At 45.6% G+C, this 22,555-nt stretch overlaps 1 protein-coding gene and 1 long non-coding RNA gene across 17 annotated transcripts in view; one reads left to right on the top strand and one right to left on the bottom strand.

The window, feature by feature from the left end:
- The window catches only part of LOC111245502 (uncharacterized), a 73,126-nt gene that overhangs the window by 6,570 nt on the left and 44,001 nt on the right, over nt 1-22,555 (top strand). The window contains exon 1 of one of the 4 annotated variants that reach the window (XM_086976621.1): nt 6,242-6,377. The exons of the other annotated variants lie outside the window; for them this stretch is intronic. Within the exon in view, the coding sequence (XP_086832747.1) occupies nt 6,360-6,377 (18 nt within the window). The 5' untranslated portion in view covers nt 6,242-6,359. Of the gene's footprint in view, nt 1-6,241; nt 6,378-22,555 lie in introns of those variants that run through there. 4 annotated transcript variants of the gene reach the window in all.
- LOC147758390 (uncharacterized) overlaps nt 1-22,555 on the bottom strand; it is an 88,217-nt gene that overhangs the window by 30,787 nt on the left and 34,875 nt on the right. For 5 of the 13 annotated variants that reach the window (XR_015318427.1, XR_015318432.1, XR_015318436.1 and 2 more), the window contains exons 1-2: nt 6,144-6,284; nt 3,279-5,604 (exon numbers count right to left, since the gene is read on the bottom strand). This is a non-coding gene — a long non-coding RNA (uncharacterized LOC147758390). Of the gene's footprint in view, nt 1-3,278; nt 5,605-6,143; nt 6,285-22,555 lie in introns of those variants that run through there. The other 8 variants (XR_015318431.1, XR_015318430.1, XR_015318438.1 and 5 more) reach the window with 7 other exon arrangements.

Here is a 22,555-nt window from a genome sequence, read left to right as displayed (position 1 = left end):
GATTTGATGCAGAAAAGAAGTACGTACAGTGGACTCGTGTGCCGCATTGTTACGGATTGCATGAGCCCAAGCTGCACTTCGGGAATACAGGTGGACATGCAGGCACCCAAACCACTGTACGGTGGATTCTAAAGTGCCTCCACGTCCACTCCAGTGTACACTTTCGGGTCAAGACTGTGTGTGAAGATTGCCGAGAACCAAAGCTCAGGGGATAAAACGCGCGAAGACGAACGTCTGCTTCCATTCAATGACCCCTCCAACTAGAGAAGCGATCGGTTACCGATTGCGGACGATGCCTAACTGCATATGTGCAAAGGCCGAAGAGGGCAGTCTCAGCAAAGGAAACAGATTCGATTTATGCTATGAAAACAGCAGCTCCAGGGACGAAAATACTGCCCATGGCAGGGCAACTAACACCGTTGTAGTAAATTTGGCTAGCTCTCAAGCATAAGTCATTATAGACCTAAAGGTTTGGCGTTTCGAAAAATGGCGTGCTAATAATTATCCTAGGCTCTAAGTGTTTCGAGTTTCCCATCCGGCATCGCCGTTACGCATTCTATCGGACGGCTGACGCAAAACGAAGTGTTCACCTAGACCACCGCGTGCCCTTAAAATTTGAAAGAAGTTATAGTCCTAAAATTGGCCTTAGAAGCACTAAAAGTTCACACTGCTTACGAAGGACAAAGCTTAGAGCGAATAAATCACATTTGTGGCGGTACTAGTGCGTCGCTACTAGTGCACATATGCATTTCCGTGCAAAAATTGAATTCAGTGTACTCGTTCATTAACATTATCGATCATCAAAATTTGCCCCTAATCGCTAATTAGCAAAGCTCATAAACTGTCATTATCTTGTTCCTGTTTGTGGACTATCTCTCGCAATTGTCTCCTCATCCAACACCAACAATAAAGTAGCTAATTTTCCATGGTGACCTGTCTGCCAAGTAGATTTGGCGACACATGTGGAAGTAGAAGGTTCGAAATTAAAACGCCAATACAGGACGCAAAACTCGTACTATCTTTTTAGCATTGGTGAGGATAACTTCATCGCCCTTTCATCTGCCAGCTTGTACAGTTCTTACTATTCGAATCTTCCCGCGCCCGAGGTTTACTTGCGATCTTTTTATCTAAATTAGAATTATCAGCCAATTTGGACCACCCGGATGACACAGAGGAGAGCGATTCGCTCCTCTAGCCATCGTCATATAATACTAAACGGTTACTCTTTGGTACATTTATTGCTCTCGCTTGGTTGACACGTATAATACCATGCTCTCATATGGAACGCACACAATACATATATATTGGTATACTATTTGGTTGGAAATGTACAAGGGTTGCAAGAGCATGGACTAGAGGCAATCGCAATGGGAGCAAAGTGCAACGTCGATGCTATTCACGAAATGGCCTGCGGATGATATTGAAGAACACAGTGTGAGGAACTATGTCGCTTCTGAATTCGAATCTTGAAGGGTCTGCGAGCAATCTGGGGTGTTCGCCACTTTCGGCCGACAAAAAGGCGTTCAGAGGCGGCCTAAAGTATGACAGTAACCATAAAAATAACCTATGAGACAGTTATTATGAGACGAAATAATAGCGACTTGCACGATTTTCAGTAACTTAAACGTATGTATGCGCGTAACAGATGCTGTATGCCAAAGGACTTCACCCGAAGTAGCCGAGCAGCCAACTGGGTAGCTAGGAAAAAGTAGCTATAATAAGTGTTTGTCTATAATGGATTCTCTATTATAGCTTTATTATCATCTAGCACGCACTGTTTTTTTGCGATGCTATTTAATTTGTACGATTACAAGATATATATTGATATTACTCAAAGCGATTGATGTACACTTCTGTTGAGATGTATGCCGGTCGAGCAGTTCCTATGATTTTGTTCGATCGTGCAGAGTGAACCCGCTTTTTGTTAACAGTTAGATATGAAATCGACCTCGTTAACAGTATCGCATTCAGCATCCTTTGATAGTCGATCGATTTATCACACCTTACGAGCAGATGCATCCATAGCTACGTCCGTCCAATGGCCCACCCGTAGAACGCTGAGACTAAACTTTGTTGTCTGTATTATATCGATTCCAACATCACTAATGCTGTTTTTGTTTAATATCTGTAGCAAACGTGCTGCAATGCGCAGTTCTTCACATTGTAAGGCCGATACAGCCGAAGGGCCGGCCGTATTTACATAATACATGTTTGTCTTTCGCTGCCGTTCTCCTGTCGCGGTCATTCTTTCCGTTTACACTGTGGCCGTTAACTCAGCCAGCGGTTGGGAGTAATTGGGGATCTGCAAATCGTGATTATGTTCATTACTTGTGACATAAATACTAGAGATAGATAGATAGAAAGATAAATGCAGACATATTTCTCCACTGTCCAGACCAGACGCTAGTAGCGTAGACGCTGCGGGTTCGCTCGTTCTGTATGTGCGTATATCTGTGCAGAGAAGCACTTAATTTCTTTCGTTTCGTTTCGTTTTGGTAATTTTATATCGTTTTCTGTTATATTAAGGGCCGCGTTTACTAGTGACGGAAGCTGGTCAACACCGGTGGTCTCATTCAAACTACCCACACAACAACAATAACCGACGCAGGAACAATAACAATGCGACACGAATACGGATCCCGCTTTTGTCTCACTTTCTCCCCCTTTGATTAATTCTGTTCTGATTCTCGCTTCGAAGATGAAAGCGACGTCTTCTTCAACGGCAGTTCGAGCGACCACAAGTCAGCACAGATGTGGTAATCAGTCTTTCGAGAACTCCTAGTTTGGTCTAGGAGTAGCGGCGCAAGATAAGGCGTAATCTATTAACGGCAGTCTGCGTCTGTGCAACACTGACATGCCTGTACGGTGAAAAATCAACCCTTGCATATGACGCATAGGTTTACTTCAGTACAGAACAGGCGTTACATATCGAGATTAATAGCACGGTAAACCTCATCTGATGACTCCTTGTCGGCCTACTCAAATGAGCGCCATCGCTAAGCGCCGTCACAGTAGCTAGTTGGACGTGTACCGTACTGTCCACGGCAACAATTCGGCGTTCGGTAGTAACGTAGAAGAATCGAAAACAAATCAGCATTAGCAGGCAAAAAAAGTTATAGTTATCAGTGGTCATAATGAAAAGAGACGGAAGAATGTGGGGCCCACTGTCCGCCACCGCCCGATGAAGTCGCTATAACACAACTCTCATTAGAACTGCAACTACTACGATTACCTCTACTAGCAGCTATATAAAGTACAGAAGGATTTAGCTAACTAACTAATTTTCGGTTGATATAATCGTTCGGCCGTTCGCGTATGATTTGTTACTGCTGCCGTCGTTGTCGTCGCCGTTATTCCTTCTATCTTCTCGCATATCGCCTCTCGCGTCGCGTTTTCCTCCCCAGAGAGGTTCGTCTGAGCCGAGAGCTGAAAAAAGAAAATATTGCTTCACGTGTGTCACCGACAGACGCAGGCAAAACAGAAAATGATGGAGAAAAAAGAAAACTAAATTGTTTTTAAGCTGTCAGTCAGTGCAGAACACGGACCGACGATCGAACTAACAGCTTGATGATCGCCGGATGTATCTTTTTTTGGTTATTATTAAGTACACTGACATATCTATGAAGTGTTATTATTATGCTAGCTAGGTATTTGCTTGATATTCGGTTGTGCATACACGATCACATGCCGGTGTCCATGACAAACGCCAGATCGTATCTAGAATGCGACGCGTTAACACCGGCCGCATACGAATCTAGCCAGAGTACAAAAATTAGATCGGCACAGCTGCAAAAGTGTACATTAAAAAACAACTTACTTAGCCGGGCAAGATTATGTCCTAATTTCATAGCTTACTACGACCCTTCATCCTCAGTGTTCCTTGCTTCCTGGAACGATAAGCAAACTAACATCAATTGAACGGTTCGAGACAACTACAAAGTATACTCGCATATCGTGGTAGTCACGTCACTAACGCTGGGGTGAGCAGAGGGATGAAAACGACCCTTTTCCAACGTTTATTGCTTGAACACAATCGGTAGATTTAATAGGTGTCGAAATTGCCTGTGAACTAAGGACACCGCTGATACACGAATGGTTAGGAAAAGCAGAAGTCGAGGCGCAAGAGAGCTTAATTATGTTACACGGAATAAGGGCTGTGCTCTTAAGCCAGTTTTTGTTTCGACAGGCATCAAACAGGGGGATAGTATTTGGGCTGAATTATAAATAGGCCATAGTGTTCGCGACTGCGCTCATATCTTTTAAACATAGGATACTTATGCTATAAAATGTTGCAAATCGAGACCTTTGCAACGCGCCAAAAGGCCTAAGGCAGCTCGTTGACCATTCTCGTGTTATAGCTGAAAATATCTGGTGGAATGTAAAATTGATCTTGAATAATGGAAAAATAGCAATTTTGCATGAACGTACATTTCCTATTTCAAATTCGAACGCACCTTCTACCTTAAATAGGTTCGTATGAATTAATTCACTTAGTAGTGTTGTTTCGTTAAGCGCTTAGGGGGTTGGAGTCCGATTTATCGTTACTTTATCTAGGCCTCTAACCATTTCTCGTTTTGCCAAAAGAGCGGCAGTAGACCCTGGCTGTTGGCTGGTAGCAACTTTGCAATGAACGCGATTTTTACTATTCGAACCGGCAGCTAACAAATTAACGAAGCGGCCCTGTCTCAAATAATTGCCAATGTCATTGCCTAGACCAACTGAATTCACGTGTGCCAAACGATCACAAAGTTCTAACTGTGAGCGAGTCTAGGAAATTTCAACTTATACTTTTCGTTATGTCGTACGTACCCTTTGTTAGCAAGGGAAGCAAAGCCCTATCAACGGTTTGATACTCACTTTCGGATCGAAGACAGCGCGGATTGGGCCTGCCACAAACCTATTCCGTGGATCGCGCGCTGTTCCGTGGCAGCCCTCATTCGCCAGCTGAAGAGCCAGCCGATTTCGACTTTCAACTATATATCACCGGCGAGGCAATATTAAATTGGTTGAAAAGACTAACGCTGAGCAGTAGCTAAACGAACGGACAAAAGGACAAACGTTACTGATGGTTTATATTCAACTGGGCAGTGTCTTAGTTTGCCATCAGACTTCATTTTGTTTATCTTCGACTGTCTGGGATATCTTTTGCCCTGTTGAGTGAACCCAAGCCGCCTTCGCTTAGTTTCGTACAACTATCGTCTCATCTTCTTGAGTCCATTTGCCCACGTCGAGCATATTTCGAGTAGTAGATGTATTCTAAAAAAAACTTTTTTTTTTTCGTTCGTTTCCGTGCGCGTATGTGTATATATGTCCATTTATATATAACTTTATCCCACAAACAAGCTTTCAGTCGTCTAGCGTTGTAATCTTGCGGACCCGTTGCCTTGTGTTTAGTTGTTCTTTCACGTAAAATCGTCGTCGTCGTCGTCGTCGTTGTTGTTGCCTCGAACGTGGTCATCATTGGCAAATGGCATTCATTAATTTTCCCCGTTTCATCGCCCTTTGCTAAAAGCCTAGCCCTCATCCATGAAGTTAGGCTCCCTTGATGTAGACTGCAGTAGAATGAACGCCTTCGGGTTCTCGCAGTGCGCATTCGTCGCATATCTGTAACGTGTATAGAGCGGAAAAGTACTCTGGGTTAACTGCGGTCGCCGCTGAACTCAACACATGCACACTAAGGGTTGTACCCGACCACTGTGACTTCTGCTACTACTAGTTCTGTTCAATGGCTGGGTCGGCTCAGTTGGGCTGGGTCGCGACGGGAGGCAAAAAGAGAAGCCAAAGGCATCGACTTAAACAGACGCGGGCAAATCTGACATCTCCTCCTCCCCCACCGCGCGCATCAAATGCTGTAACACGAGAGTCAAGTGTATCACAACATCAAAAGAATAGCTAGTGGCTTATACTGTTACTATCTAACTGCTATCGTACGGTCTGCCGCTGCTGCTGTCGTTACAAGCTCACTGACTGTGATAGCTATATGCACACGCTGTGCTGTCTTCAAGTGACAGCTCTAGAGAAATTCACTACGGTACCAATACCAGCCAGCGCAGCAATGCCGCTCATAGCCCTACCCAATTCACGGTGGAGTAACGACAATTACAGGCTTTCGCTTCGTTGTGTGTGCTTTATGTTTAACTTACCGCTGTAGTGCGCTTTTCAAAATGTCTACTAATGCTTGCTTGTGCGTGTGGAGCTCAGTACATTCTCACTAGAACGTATAGCGGATTCACTCCTGTTAGCATCGCGTGGGCAGCGCCGCTTTCTCCATAAACTGAAAAATCCACCATGAATTCGGCAGATTTATGAACTTCGTTTGCCCATGCACAACAATAAGATGATACGAGTTTGAGTGCCCGATGCCACCCTTGTCACTGGTAAATGGAACTTTTTTTCATTCTATTTTTCAATTTGGCAGGAACCACTGTATGCAGATTTTTTTGGCGTCGTTTTCAAACTTCTCCCAGACTTATCCTTCTAGCATCATCTTCACACAATGGGACTCATTTTCAACGTTACGCCATCTGGACAGGTGCTGTACACAACAACAGGGGTTCCCAAACGATGTGGCCATATACGTCATTGTGCTAAAGCAAGGATTCAGTTTGAAACAACAGTAAAGCAACTGGCACCGTTGACCAATATTTCTTGATCACGATCGCTTTATTAGCCTGATGTTTGCTGTGAAATATTCGATGGCACACAAGACGGTCTTGTATCATTTGTAACACATAATAACTCGATTTGTCCTGTTTTTTTGTCGTGACCGTTACATTGGCTACTATTTACACGTTAAGAGCCACTGCGGCAAATATACATATGTACGTTCACCTGGTATTGCATTGACGGCCACGTAGGCTTACACTACTCGATACATACGCATGCACACATGCGCACAAAAAGGCCCGTTCTGGTTATTTCGATCATGCTGTCATGGTTGGGACCAATAGTCCCATGGCCACGACGGTGCTGCTGCTGCTCCCGCCGCTGTTCGTGCTATCAGAATACATGTACATGTACATAAATGCATGCATGCATGTACATATCGTCATAGAAGTATGTACACATAAGTCTAGCACTCAAATTGCCATCGCTCGCTGACTGCTCCCCTCTCCCCCATACGGAAGTTTAGAGGGAGTGGCGGCGTTCTGTCGCGCATAGCGCTGCCCGCAGCGACAGCGGCGGCGGCGGCGGCCCTAACGTAGATGTTATATGATATGGCGGTGATGGTGCCGATGATGCTGTGCTGCGGTATCACAGGCAAACTCAGCTACAGAGGAGATAATTATAGTTTACGTAACGAAATCGTTCAGTGGCTGAGAGTAACACAGGTAGCTGAGTTGCTTTCGGTGGCGGCAGGAACAACAACAACCGGTGACGGCTGCGCGGTCGGATAACTAAGCGACTAAGTTGACGGTGATGGTGACGCCGTGTCCGCTGTTGTTGACGTGTAGTGGTCGCTGTTGCTGCCGCTACTCGTCCAGCGGCGTCCGGCATCTCCTAATAACAAAAGTATCAAGATGAGCAGGGCAGATCACACGAAAGTTCTGATGCGACTATTATACGTACGGAGGCAGCCTGACAAAATGGCCATCACGGCCGAGTTAAAGCAAGCACCGCCGCCAGTACAACGATATATAATAGCTTCACCTTGTTGCTAGTAATAGCAGTTTCGGGAAGCACTCACGTTAAAAGATCGGTAGCAGAACGGCCATCGCGGTCCTCCGTTAGCAGGCTGAAAGGTAGCCCAATCTGTCGGCGATACGGTGCAGCCTCTTATGACAGTGTACTTATCCGTGTCGTTTTAGCTTAGCCTCCATTTAAACCTAATCGTCACCACACAACAGTCGGCTGGGGATATGGATTCGACGGCTGCTATCGCCACAGCTCCTGTCGCTGGTCCATCTGCGAAATCTGGCCATTCCCCTAATTCTTTCTGCCCCTGTTACTCGGCAACATCTGACTACTACTCACCGGGTCTCAAATGAGTCTTATAAACACTCCGCTTGCTGTGTTGGTATTGGACTGGGCATAGAGGTGCACTTGTCTGCTATGCAGCTCAGCAGAGAATGAAATCACGGTCATAAGATATGGCTTGGTGACTTAGTTCGGCCATATCTTTTCGGTTGTCTGTCAGCGCGTCTGTCAATGATATATGTCCACCGGCTGAAGTAAGTGTAATGTGCTATCATTGATGCTCGTTTCACCACTGTGATTCCCATATTTTTCCCTTTGTAACAGTGATCATTATGTGCGGAACATTGACAAGCAAGGTACGCGTCTATTATTTTCGCCGCGTCTCGTTCCGTTTAATCTGCGCAAACGAACAACGACGGCTCAGGTCGCACCGAAAACCACACAGACTCGAACACACGACTATTTAGGGATGCGTTATGGACAACCGCCAATTCGTCTTTGAGCGACAGCTAGAAGTCTCAAACGGACTCCCGCCAAGAAGGCGGCATAGCCCCGTTTCGATTCGTTTCTACCTTGATCATTTTCTTTAGCTAGCCGACTTTAATATTTAACAAAAACGAAAATTACAAACAGATAACATTGGCAAAGATGATACCGATAGGGCTCGCGGTAGTTCCCCTGCTTCTCCTTCTCTCATTATGACCATGCTGTTGCTGCTGCTGTGGACAATGATGATAATGAGCGAAGGGAATTCATAGCTATTTGAATCGTCAACGTCGTCGGCACCGCCGCTCCCGCCACCGTCAGCGGCATGGCCGACCGCCGAGGATGCAGCACAAACTGTTATGCTGTCGTCGTTGTCGCCGCCGCCTGTTGCCGTCTGCTGTTGAACAGTGATCTCGCCGTCTTCGTGTTTGCTGATTCTTCTTCGCTGAGACCATGACGCCGACGTTGATGAAGGAGGAGCAATAGGCGGCAGGAACAGTAGCCGAAACAGGCAACGGACCTGTTTTCTGTCTTGACTACCTATGAAAACGACGACGAAGTGGGACGCCAACAGAAAACGCTGCAACCGTAGCAGAATTAGCTTCGGTAGCAGCAGTAGTGGCAGCACTGAAGAAGCGACATGCGAGAAAGGAAGCGAGACATGAAAACGAGAAATGGCCTTCCCGAAACAGAAGGGCGCGAAAACGAAGGCGAAGAATTATTTGAGATTAAACGGGCCGAAGAGAAATGGGCCCGCGCAGAGCTAACTCGTGTTCTGCCTTTAGACACATCGCTATCTGGCAAGGAAAGCAGCCAAACAAAGTCCTGCCTGTATATTCATTGCCGTATGACTGACGGACTGACTGACTGACTGTTTGACCGTCTGTCTGTCGTTCTGCTGGTTTGTCCACACCGTTTCGTTAGCAGCCAACCTGCAATTGCCACCACGAGCTACTGCTAAATTTGCTGTTCAGCATGTCGCTATCGGTAAATAAGGAGGGGGAAGGGAAACGGGGTTCTACCCCACTGAGGTGGCTGTTCATTTCTACTTTGCCGCCGGTGTTGATGATAAATTTTTGCCACTGCAAAAGTGCGCGACGTCCATCCTCATTACGAATAGTAGTGCTATTGCTTGCTCGTTGTTGCTGACTTGAACGAGTAAACGCTACAAGCCAGTTGTATCGTCTGCTGCTGCTGCTTATTGTCTGCGGCATGACAAATCCGCACACATGAACACAGACAAAAAGCAGTTTAATCGCACACAGAACATCGGGCTCCGTCCTTCCCTCCATGCGTCCCTTTCCTCTAAGCAGGTCCTCCATTGACGCTAGAGTCGCCGTCGTCGTCGCGGTTGTTATTATTATTATTCCTCTACTCGCTGTAGCGTTGACGTAGGTACACCCTTCGAAGAACTAAAGCGAGTAACAGTGGGAATAGAATGAGATGAAATCATAACGAAAATGACGGTCACCACTACTATTACAACGGTCATACAACAGTACGATATTAGAGAGATTTACAAAATACGAAGCTAGGTTTGGTACACGCTGGCAGCCTTGAAAAACGCTAGTTACGTGCATAGTACGTAGTGTACGCAGCGTGTTAACTCGTCTCTTCGCTCGTAATAGAATGTCCCAAAAGTTTCTACTCATTGTTTCGTCTCCACGGTGCCCTGAACGGCGTCTCTTACTAATTGAAGCACCGCGTCACCGGTAACAAAAGAAGAAGAAGAAAGCTACCGTCGATTGTGTGCCAGTAGAAATGAAATGCGTTAATTGTAAAGATAAGTTCATTATTTCCGAGTATAACATAAGAAATAACGCGTTAACAACTATGAGCTTGGCACAAGAAGAAAAAAAGCGATAACTTATTTTGGCTTTGGGCGAGGCGAAGACATATAATTGCTTCCTTCAGCTTCATGTTGGTCCATTATAATCCATAAGATAGCGTTATTCTTCCATTGTTTTACAAAATGATGCTTAACACGTGTTTATTTAGATGTAAACATACTACTGCTCAAACAACGTAATAGAAAATGTGTTTTCTATATGAAGGCGTTATAAACGATATTTGCGATGGCTCCTCTCGATTTTTTATGCATTCATCTTTAGTAGGCGATGTCGCATAATTGTCACTATTGGTGCTCGAAGAACAGAAATCTTCATACTGCTTTAGCTGAGTACCGAGCTTTCAGCGGTAACCTAAATGACTGTGTCATTTCATCTCTCCATGTATATGAACAGCAATCAGGCCTGCAACACGCGCGTTGCCAGCGCTAATCGGATACCCCCGTCTCCGCCTCCGTTTCTGCGGCCCTTCCAGTGTATCCTTCTCTCTAATAAAATGCGTACCTATCATATATAGATGCGCGACTAATTGCGATCTGTGTTTTTCTTTGCGGAGTCGTATTTGTCGACGCTGTTGATAATAATAACAGCATACCAGCGAAACATCGATCGCTGACGGGATCTTCGATAGTAGTAAAATCATATGGAAAACGAGTTCCGCTCGGTCGCAAAAACTCTCCCTTTGAACTGTTGAAATGATATGAAAAGCGAGGCGACAGGGCGCGACTGAGAACGACTCTTAACCGTACATGTAGATACGTTTTTAGTACAGATATGAAAGCCGCACATATTTGACGATTTTTCGGGTATCGAAGAAGCTAGGAGCCGTGGAGGTATTGTCGACGACGACGACGACATCTTTGCTATGACTACGGAACTCATATCGACATCGTCACATGTAGTGTGGAAACATGTCAAAGTTCCGCATCTTAACATACTGCTGTTTGCGCTATGATTGGATTCTGTCAGTACGTACAAGTAAATGCGTCATTATGTATCAACAAAAAAATGCCGTAGACCGGTATATGATTACAGTAACACTAGAGTACGTGGTGCATCGAATATTATTATGACGATGGTAAGTAAAGAAGGGTTCTGATACGGTTGTAGCGTTGATCTTCGATACTTATCCGAGCCCTCCTGTCCCTTCACATAATATTTAACATCGTTAAATGATTTGAACTGTGTGATAGCTTCGTGGATCAGCGGGCGTCTGACCGTCTCCAAGGGTCTTTATGAAAAAGATAAAGGGAAGCATCGAGGAAACGTCTTAAGGGCCGAGAACTATTGTGATACATTTGGGATAGGTGACGCGAATGACAGTTGCTAAGCCAAAAGTGGCTATCCTTGTATGCTGCATAGGTCTAAATTGCATTCCTAGTGGATGACATGCAGAAATGAATAACTGGTGGCGTGTCTTCGGTTGAATAGGTTTCGAGGCGTTTTTTCAAACGTCGCGCGCCTTTTCTGGTTCGAACTCAGGTACGAGAAAAGAACAACGAATGAGAGTCAGGTGGGGAACGAACGTCTTTCGTAGCGATCGGAGTTCGCGCCTGATTTGACGGATCGTCTTGACGCGTACAGATCATTGCTAACCTTCACGCCATCGACTTAATCGTTGTTATACTACTATGTTCCCTCGAAGTTGAATCGATTGATTGGCGACTGTATACACCTACCTCGGACTGCAGAAAGAGAAGCATCAACGTAACCATTTTATCTAGAATTACGAAGAAATTGAACATTATACCGATACCAACAAAAGCACTGATATTGTCCTAACATGGCTATTGTAGTTTAACTATGTTTGGCCTCTATAAGACCGGCGCAGTTTTCGTTGCTCGAGTAGCTTTTGAGCGTCTAGTGACACTGGGGCGGTTTATAGTAATCAGCCTTTAGGATCAATAACGAGAAGTTGATTTCGTAGTTTTAATAGGCAAATGATCGCTCAATAGCAGTTGTTGCAAGAATACCTACTCAATCCGAAAAGGTTCCTGATTGTGATGATGATCAGAGCTTTTACATTTGGGATTACGAAAAGTGGAGATGTCTACGATCGGGTTGGATGGCGGCCCTGGGTTGAAGCGTGGTCCCAGTCTGGATCATAGCGAACTGGGGCCAAATCCGAAGCTCGAACCTCGAAGTCCATCAGCTCTCTTAGCACAAACATAGACAGTAGCAATCCCAACGGTAGCCGTCGACGGAGTCACAGCAGCTGTTCGGTGATCGCTCACCGGTCATCGCATCGCGATGAGCCGTCACCGCTACGACAGAATGAAGATGATGATAATGCTGGTGTGCCAGTTATACATATATATGTATGTATGTATGTATGTTGTCCACTAGCCAATAGTGCTTGTTGTAGTGTTCACACTACTCGTTGATGATGTCTAACGGCGATAGTGGTTATTGTCCTGTGAGCGGTAATTGTTTGGTTGTCCTGTTATTAGGTCCACTGTGTACCACTTGGCCACTAAGCGACTCTTCGCTCGAACTATAGGTAACCCAGGACCCGAAGCAGGTGCTTCAAGGCTTAGCTCAGTCGGACAGACACGTATAGATATTTGTTCCTATATATATATGTATATATATATATATATATATATATATATATATATATATATATATATATATGCAAACGTCTGTATCAAGGCGACCTGTATGCTGCATGTTCGTAAAAGACATGGACCTGAACATTATCCTACCCACATCGGTCGTATAGCTTTCATAATCGACCTAGTTCCGTACATATGTTTGTCTAGAGCAACCAAATAGTGCTAACTAATTTAAGTAGTGCATTGAAATATTATTTCAACTAAATCACCACGATTTAAAGAAACGACATCGCACAGCATCTTCGTGATTCGTCCAGCAGACACACATACGCAAGCACAACCGATCTATGATTCATTCCTACGCACTTTTTATTGTGCGACAATTGCAAAACTCGGATGGCTTCAAGCAGATCTCAGACACTTTGTTCGTTGAGAATAGTCCCTATCCTAGGGTCCACGGGATGGTCTGATGGTTTTCTTCAGAGGCCTTCTGTATACTCGACAGTGTCGTTGTATACCGTCCATTAGCGTTGCATTCATCTTACAGTTAGTCAATGTAAAACGAATCTACCAATGTGATCGAGCATTCACAATGTCCATTGTTACTGCGGGGGCTAAAAAAAAAAAAAACTACGCGTTTAACCAAAGGAAACAGCAGTTGTGGTAGTAATAGCGAAAGCTGCTAGTGGAAGTAGAGGCAGCACTATCGCCATCATAGACGGTAATAATGCCGCTTCTACTAGTCGGACTATTGTGATGATTCTGTGCCATCATCAGCAACGACCTCTACGACGTTTCGAAGAAAACAGTGCACGAATAACAGCGAATTTAACGTTGCACACTGCAATCTTTTACTAAGATGCTGTTGATTCCCGAGAACGTCAACAAAGAACAATTATAAATCAGTTTCTTTGTTCGGATTTTGACGGCGCATCTGCCGTTGTGCAACCAGTGACGCCAGCTTTTGTTGTACCTCGCTTCGCTTTGTAGCTCCAAGCTTCTGATGTTTCTGCCGCTGCTATCAGTGTATTTCATGATGTCACGTTCCGCTCGTCACGTAATTCTGCTACCGTTATCGTACAAGCAACACACAGTTGTGGTTTACGTGGTCTTGTTCACTTTGTGTGTGCGTTGAGGCTCGGGTTTAATGGAGTTCTACGGGGTGGTCTGAGGCTCCCTTCAATACGTAAGTATCTACGGCTGTCGACACCGGCACAATTCGTAGCTCTATTCACATAGAGAAGCCATTTTGGCACGTGTCAAAAAGACGGCACCGAATAATATTGAAGCAATAGGGTCACTCATTGATCTCCAGGAAGTGGACGAGTCCCCAGGAAAAGCTTCTACTATTTGGTTCATTTATATGCTTTTATTATTGTCCTTATTACGGTGGACTGCGGACGTTGTTTTACGAGGCGCGTCACTGTCGAATTTTCGCGTTCAGCTTTATACTTGGTAAGCTTCAGCTGATATGCTATCATCGGCTTTACAAGCTAACAGCCCTTTGTGAAAACTACTTTATCTACCACTGCACCATGAACATAATAATCCACTGCGGATCCGTATAGTTCACGCTGATTCACGCAAGCTGATTTCAGCGAAACTAACGGTAGTGTTTTAGCTGCCGTTTCCTGCCTAGATACGCGACTTTGCCACCATTAGAAATCCCCGTCATTGCATGTATGTATGTATTGCAGAAAACTCATAGCTGTGCTACAATGTTACAGAACCATTATCATTAGAACGCCACGTAGAGTGACGATGGTTACCGCGCGCTGGTATGATAGGATGAAGATATTACATTTGGGACGCGGCAACTGATCGACCCATCTCTCACGCCGGCAGCAACAGCAACACCTGTTCATTGCAGCTGCTGCAACGGCTATTGTCGGCATAGCTACCGGGATTCTTAGTACGACTATTGGCTGCGTCTGATTCCTACGGTTCTTGTTAGCCCCTTCCTTCGTGGTTATTTGTATCAGATGAATATAAGCCCCATCTCTTCTACTACGCCGTATACGTCTGCGTGTGTATCTACGATAGTAGTTCTGTTCGTTGCCTTTATGCAATCGTTCGTGTTTATGGCTAATGATGACGACGGTGCCTTCTACTTGTTAAGGCAGCGTATGCTAACGTGTTCGATTCAATGGTGGCACTGTTGTTATTGCTCTACGATGAGCTTTAAGCCCATTGCAATTGCTGCGGAAGTAGACGCACAGGTGACGGGGCTTCGACCCATGCAGCAGTAAGTCTAACACCGCAAAGAACAGCCACCCCCTTCAGAGTAGAAGGGGGAGAGGGTTTATGTATGCTCTCGTCTGATTGTCTGATCGGTCGTTGGGCTCTGATAGCTGCAGTCTGTTGCCCTGTCTCATGGTTCATACCGACGATTTTAGTGAGCCAACGAAAAAGCTCGCTCAGTTGCAGCTTTTTGGCTTACTGTTGTTGTTGCTGCTGCTGGCACGGATGAATCGGCTTTTGGTCTTGCCCTTTCTTACCGCTACAGCTATTGCTGGCGTCCGCACCGTCAGCAGCAGCATCACAGCCACAAGGATCATGATACGAATTACCGTACGGGTACAGCAGCAGCACCGACGCTCCGCTTCATGGGCGCTGCCGCCGAAAATACCGCCGACGCAAGCGACCCCTCCCGCCGACAACCATCGACTGCCACCGAAGATGATCCGTCGCTCTGTTCCATCCTAGATGCTGATCAGCGTGTCGCTTACAATTATAAGTATCGTAGAGACACACCAGCGACGACGACAATAACGTGCGTCAAGTATTGTCAACAGGCCAACATGCGCTGACACGTAGAACAAAAAAGACAGCTAAGAAAATATGACCAAACAGACTTAGCGCAATGTCAGATGACTACGGAACGATCTGCTGGTTGGAACACCTGGCAACCAAGCGCATTGGAGAAAAATTACCAGATAACCGTTGATAAAGTGCTAAACATTGGCTAACCGTAGCTAAATTCTGTAATCAGTTCTGACTGCAGGCTCTGTACGAAGCCCAATATATCTATGAAAGTATGCAGATATAGAAGATGTGTTAGGGTATATTTGGCGAAAGTGGCTGACTGATCGCGTTACCCTCTTCGTCTTTTTGTCTCTATAGTACACTTAACTAGAAAGAGGAATATTTATTTTGTATTGTGTTTCTTCGGCTCTAACGAAGATTCTCATTGTGAATTTGTGGGACATAGCTTCGGACGGTAATCCGCAAAGGGTTCCAGCGATTTCTACAACTATTATGACATAAATGTGCAATATTACGATTATTTGTTAAACAGATGATGGTATGAGCGAGCGAATGAATGCAGGTGAAAACGTACAGTCGACGATGACCATCGTAGCGCTCTCTGGATCGGATCGCCCCACTGATAACAGAGGTACTCTAGGAGACATCACGGAGTATGGTTAACATTACCAAGAGCACGGCATTTATGTACATCATTACTATAACCTCATATCTCATTGGATCGATGATGTGTATTCTACGTACCCACTTATTCTTTAAGTCTACCCACATGTGACAAGACGATATATGAGTGTACATATACATGTGTTTATGTACATCGCATTAGCCGATATCTTGTTGCATACAAGATCTATTTGACTCTATCTACGTATGATAGGTCCTTTGCCACTCTACCGGAGACGTTCATACGTACGAAAATGCTGCTCAATCAAGATAACCCTCCTCTTCCATAATACGGGTCAATCACCAGCAAAGTCTGTCGCTCGTTGACTGGCCGACTGCCTGACTCAGGTAGTCAGTCGACGACTCAACAAACTTCAAGGATTCATCAATCATATCTATGAACAACCGCGAGCGCTGCCGAGCGCTTGTCTGACGCTGGCGAGTCGCATGCTTCACGAACGCAAAACTCGGACCACAAACTGGCTGCCCTTCGCCATCCCGTGAGCGCATGAGCAATGCTCACCCTGCAGCAGAACTGGCGACCGTGCAGTAGCTGCTCCAATATATAGCGGTCGTGGTAGAAGGCGCAGCAAGGAGTTTGTCAGATCTCTATCAGACCATCATCATCATCAACAACAACATGGCCGCCATCGTCCCTTTCGCAGTCATAGCCAGCGGCCACTACGTAGGAGACAAATACACGTAACCACCAAGACTATCGCCTAGCAACACTATGATGACCGATAACAGGAACGGCAACGCAGAACGACCAGCGGTGCCTTGTACGACATTACGATCCAGGTTACTTCCTAGAGTTTAAGGTAAAACCATTTATTTTCGGTGGCAGACAATGACATAGCAACAAATAAAACTAAAAAGAAAAGGTAGCGATTCATGCTATATCCGCGACTGTTACTATCTTCCGGGGCTGCCGTTGACAGCTTGAAGGACAATGAGAATAAAATAATCTATGCAATATTTAACAGTCATAAAATGGGCTGCACGCAACCAAAAAGCTCGTACCGCTTTTCTCTTGCTTCTCTGCATTGAAGTCATCAGCAGACATCTTTGGATCTGGGAGCAATACGCGCATCCGCAAGTGTCACAACAGCAGCAGCAGTTACTCTTACCAACGTTGTGTGACAGATCTGCGGGATAAACCCCAGATAGGTTTGGGTAGACCTTATAATGGAAGCAGGTTCTGCAGTGTGATCGTTGGACCCGTTCGGCTTCTTTTCCCCTCTGAATTGTCTCTCATTACTTAATTGTCGCAGAGCCTTCAATGGCGTTAGTGTTCCTCACTCGTACCAGCGAGCGCAGTGAGCAACCCTGGCCTGTCGAAGCTCGTGGGGCTACGCTTTTGTTCTTTTCCCCGCAATGGTGATATTCCTCTGCCTCGTACTGGACTCACCCCGGTAGACACTCGCCGAAGGGGATCAGGTAAATAACCGGCTGTACAGGCACGACTACGTACTCTCTTGCCGCTTGTCTGCGCGATGAGTCGAAACGAAAACGATCATTGCCTATTAAGTATGGCTATGCGATTGATCTTTGCTGCGGCCGCTGTCGCTCCTCATGTTTTTGTTATAGCTGTGCGACACGGTGAGTATGATTGCTATTACGATCACAAACGCAATACGGAACGTGGAAGGCAGGGCAGACAGATAGGGCAGAGGCGTGACGACGAGGATTATGGCAACAATAAGCTCGTACTATAATAATGACGTTTCGAAGAGCCATAAAATGGCTGTATATGGCCAGACTGACGAATGACTATCGTGTAGCGGTGTGTCAGAAGCGCCACCATATGGTTCAACTATTAGTGCCATCCAGATAAAGTAATCCAGTTGCAATATAGGAGTATCGCAAATGATCATCCTGTGGTTGAAATGAATGATGAGCCGAATACGTACGGCCCTGTGCGTCGATACCTCGCACCATTGGCCTCGTAATCGTCGTGTGGCGCCGATATCATAAAAATCTGTCGCTAGAAACGTATCATGCTGAATCAAAAGATCACTGTTGACAGCAGTGACTGCAGCTGCAGTAGCACGGATCGTATCTTGTGAAAACTATGATAGTGTAGGGGTAATAAAGGAAGAAGACGAGCCTTGTGAATGAACAAATAAACAACAACAAACGTCAGCGGTGTTGGTATTGATATGAAGCGGCAGCCGTAATGGTAGCGGCCGTAGAAGTATCGCCAGTTTTGACAGTGGCAACTGTAGTAATAGTAAGAACGGCAGCAGCGGCCGTAATGATCTCGTTTACGAGTTCTTCACAACTTCTAGCGAGTTACTTGCGAACCAGAAGTACGTCCGCCCTATTAAGAAGCAAATGGCAACAGCTCGTATAAATATGACCATGGAACCTCCTCCCGTGAGGTTTATCATTGCGATGTTGGCTTAACAATGCGATGAAAATTATAGGCATCGTATGAATGATCCTAGAAGACTGTTGCTGATTTAAGGTGATTTCGTCTGCGTTGCTGCTTGTACGCCAAAAGTGACGGCAGAAAAACATGAGGTTTTTTATTACTTTTGAGTGACTGTTACAGCGACCACTAAATAGCGGAGGAGAATTATCATCCTTTATCCTTTTCATATAAAGCGGCACGTATATACGAAGGAGTCGCAAATACACGCACAGTCTGTGAAAGCGTGGAGACAGCTCCAGAACCGGGGTCACAGGGGCGTAATAATGCGGACACGCATAGAGATATCAGTCAGCGAAGCGGGCGGGCGTTCGGGGGAGCGTTTGTGCCGCCGATACAGGGGAAGACTGACATTATTAATGCTACTACACAAACGGCTGATCAAGTGTATATTAGCATGATTCACCGCCATTGCTGCTACCGTGGCGCTGGTCATTGTGACGGATAGATAGACCTGGGTGCCTTCGTGCGTGTCCATATATATATATATATATATATATATATATATGTACAAATAGTAGAGAAAAGGCGCGAGGTAGAATAGCCGCGCTACAGGAAAACCGCGGAAGGCTGGACCATTCTCGCTGCCACTGCGGCATCTCGGTAAAACGACTTTTTTCGCAGACATCGGTTTACACAACTGTGTGTCTGCGTATTCCTATCGGCAAATGACAGATGATTATAGCAAGAAATAGTTTGTGGTGGGCCACTAGCCGCCGCATTCGGCTAACCCTTAATCCGCAAAGAGTCGTCGTTTTACCGTCATCAACCGCGGCTGTCGTTCCTGCAGCGGACCGTTCGTTGTAATTGTCGACGGCTCTAGCAAATGCTAACAGCCACTAGACGTAGGCAGACATTTGCGCATCACCGAGTAACAACTCAAATAGGCACAATCGTCGCGCGTTCACGTTGGCGAAGGGGCGGCGTCTTGTTCAGGGCGGCGTAGAAGCAGAGCAGCCTTAGCTACTGGCAACACGAAATAAAGTAAGCTATTTAGTTTGGCTTTACTTTGCTAGTCGCTAGCGGATTGTTATCGTTGACAGTATTTGCGAGTCGTAATAATGGTAGCATATTAAAGCATCTGCTTTCTTCCTCCGATCTCGGCGGGTCATCAGTGCTCATTCTGAGACTACTGGATCATCTAATGGAAGAGGAATCAACTAGCCAGCGGCCAGCCAGTCAACCTGTTTTCCTTCGTTTGCAACACGAACCTGATGAAACAGGAAAAAAGGCGCGTAGCAAGAAAAAAAAACAGAGAAACTGCTAGCTATAGCCGCTGTGTAAATACGCTTGATGCGTTCCGCGCAAGGCACACACAGATATTGAGTTAATGCGATTTAGAGCCAACTAACACTTGGCACACAAATGCGGCCATTCGCACAAAATACATAGATAGACATACACACACAAACTATGTAATAACAGTTCGCATCCGAACCCACTATTGGCACAGGTAATAAGGAAAGAAACGCCTGCTACCATCAATGTGGAAAAGTTTCAAGCTCAAAACGCCAAGGAGATGAATCAAAGATACAGCAATATCGACTAGGTTTCTACATTTAATTCGATTAAATATCTACACCGCACAACTGTTAGGGCAAAAGCGCGGCGTCACTTTTGCGGTTGGCCTATTCCATTCTTCTTTTTGATCAGCTGACGTTTTTGTCACTGTATCTCATTTGTATCGGTTCCATTACTTCATCGTTAATCGATCGTTATATTCAGGTTAATTTATCTTTTCCAAAGGACCTGTATGTCGCGCATTCGTGTCCCGAAAAAAACTTGTCTATTGAAAAATGCCTACACTTTGTTTGCATATACTTCGCGAAGATATTGCGTCGTATCTTAAAGTATAGCTGAAAATGCTACATTCCTTTTTTAGCGTCCCACAGATAATCATGGCTATATGGCAGAAAGGAAAACTCTGTCTAGCGTATATTTGCCGCGCGTGTATAGACGCTTACGATTACGCAATTAAATGCAGCCCAAAAGTAGAAAGACTTTGGCCACGAGGAAACAGTTGCAAGTCATTGTGACAACCTGCCTTCTGACGATACGATCCTGAGCGAGATACAAGCCCCCGCTACAAAATCCTTCTTGAGCACGATATTGATACAGTATCATTCGAATGACCATAGAGCAGCAGAGTTCACAGGGGGGCAGGGGGACACACACGCTACCAAAGTGAACATTAGATTATACGTACTCTTTCACTTTTACTTTTTTTCAGTGGTGATTGGTTGGAATTGTTATAGATGTATCAGTTGTCCCTCTCGACCTGTACGCGATCCCAAACACGGCAACGCCTGGCGGCAACGCCTAGCGGCAACACCGGATGTGCAAATCTCGAAACATTTAGTTAACATTAGCGCTAATAATGGGTAATCAAATCAAGACGTACCCATCAAACACAGCTGTTAACGTAGTAACAGTCACTGTGCTGAAAGTAGCGCGCACGCGAATAGATCGTCTCTCGATACGTCGCTGCTGTCGCCGTGGCCGCCGCCATTATTATCTTCAGCAGCATCCAAAGCTACCCACGTCAGCTACGCGCAGCAGCAACAGCATCAGTGATCAGTTGATTGATATTTAGGTAGAAATACACTTACTCGATATCACAACATCAGCAGCAGCAGCATTTGTGAGTAATGCCCTTCTGACGTTGTTAGTGTCTTATGGCGGACATTACACACTTGCTCCTCATCTGACCATTGTTTTATTACCATGGGCTCGTTTTACTAGCAGCTTGTCAGCAGTGGGCAAAGTATTTAGTGGTCAGCAAAGCTGTTATAGGAGGCTAGAGAGCGTGTGTGTGTGTGTGCAGATAGTGAACGCTCTCGTTTGTTACCAAACTGAATGTCGCCACGCAGCGCTTTTGAACTTTTCAGCAGTAACGACAACGACAACAGCAACGACATCAAGAACAGAAATACCTAGCAGATGTTCAAGGGGCACAAATGACTCGTTCAGTAACCAAGATGGTGGGGGAATAAAAATACTGCCGCGGACACATTGATGGTACCTCTCCGCTAGATTTTCATTATCGGCATTATGATCTTTGTCGTCCAGCTTCGTTGTCCTCCCGTTCGATGGCGGCTCTTTCATAACAATAACAAGGACGACAATATGAGGTACTGGTCACAATCGAGTTGCCAGCCATTCGACCGACCTTTGTATCGCTAGAAGCAATAATAGCCCAGCGATAGTTGTCACCACTGTCGTTGCTACCGCATCTCTGCTGGTTGCGTCGAGTCCGTGTTGCGTGTACCCATATCTCGCCCCGAAGGAGTTTTCTTCGCACTTTCTGATACCATCGAAGATACGTTTAACGCAGGTACTACTGTTTTCTCTCTCGCAGCGATTCGCAGAGCCGGAACATCAAACCAGCGATGCCAAAGAACAAAGTACAGCGCTAGTAGCGGTTAAAGCAGAACTGAGTTGCCAACGAAAAATTCCGCGTCCGCTGATCGTCGTTGTCGTAACCGCCAGTGATGGCACCGCTACAAGTCTGATAGAGCACCGCGGACAGCCGCGGCCGCCGTCAACGCCGTTGAAACTACCGGTGAGATATTTATTTGAGTTTTATTGAACTCTCACGATCGCTAAGTCCGGGAGGAGCGACGAGACACGGTCGACTGGTGGCCCGGGGGTAGCGCCATCAACTGCAATAGTATCTGGTAACGCCGGCGGCAATATATCGCTGGCTGCACAGAAAAGCAAGCGAAAACAGAGATGAATTGTAGTGGCCGACGTTATCAACTTTGGTTCGAGATCTGTCATCGAAATATTGGAACGTTATTTAGTGACGACTGGAAGAAAGGCGACCGGAGGGTGTGAACGAAGAGTAAAACCATCGCGGATTTTGTGATCCATGCGCTGATGTCTTG

Source organism: Varroa destructor, unplaced genomic scaffold (assembly GCF_002443255.2).
Source record: "Varroa destructor unplaced genomic scaffold, Vdes_3.0 BEIS01000001.1, whole genome shotgun sequence".
Lineage (NCBI taxonomy): Eukaryota > Metazoa > Arthropoda > Arachnida > Mesostigmata > Varroidae > Varroa > Varroa destructor.
This window is presented reverse-complemented; position numbering and strand designations above follow the sequence as displayed.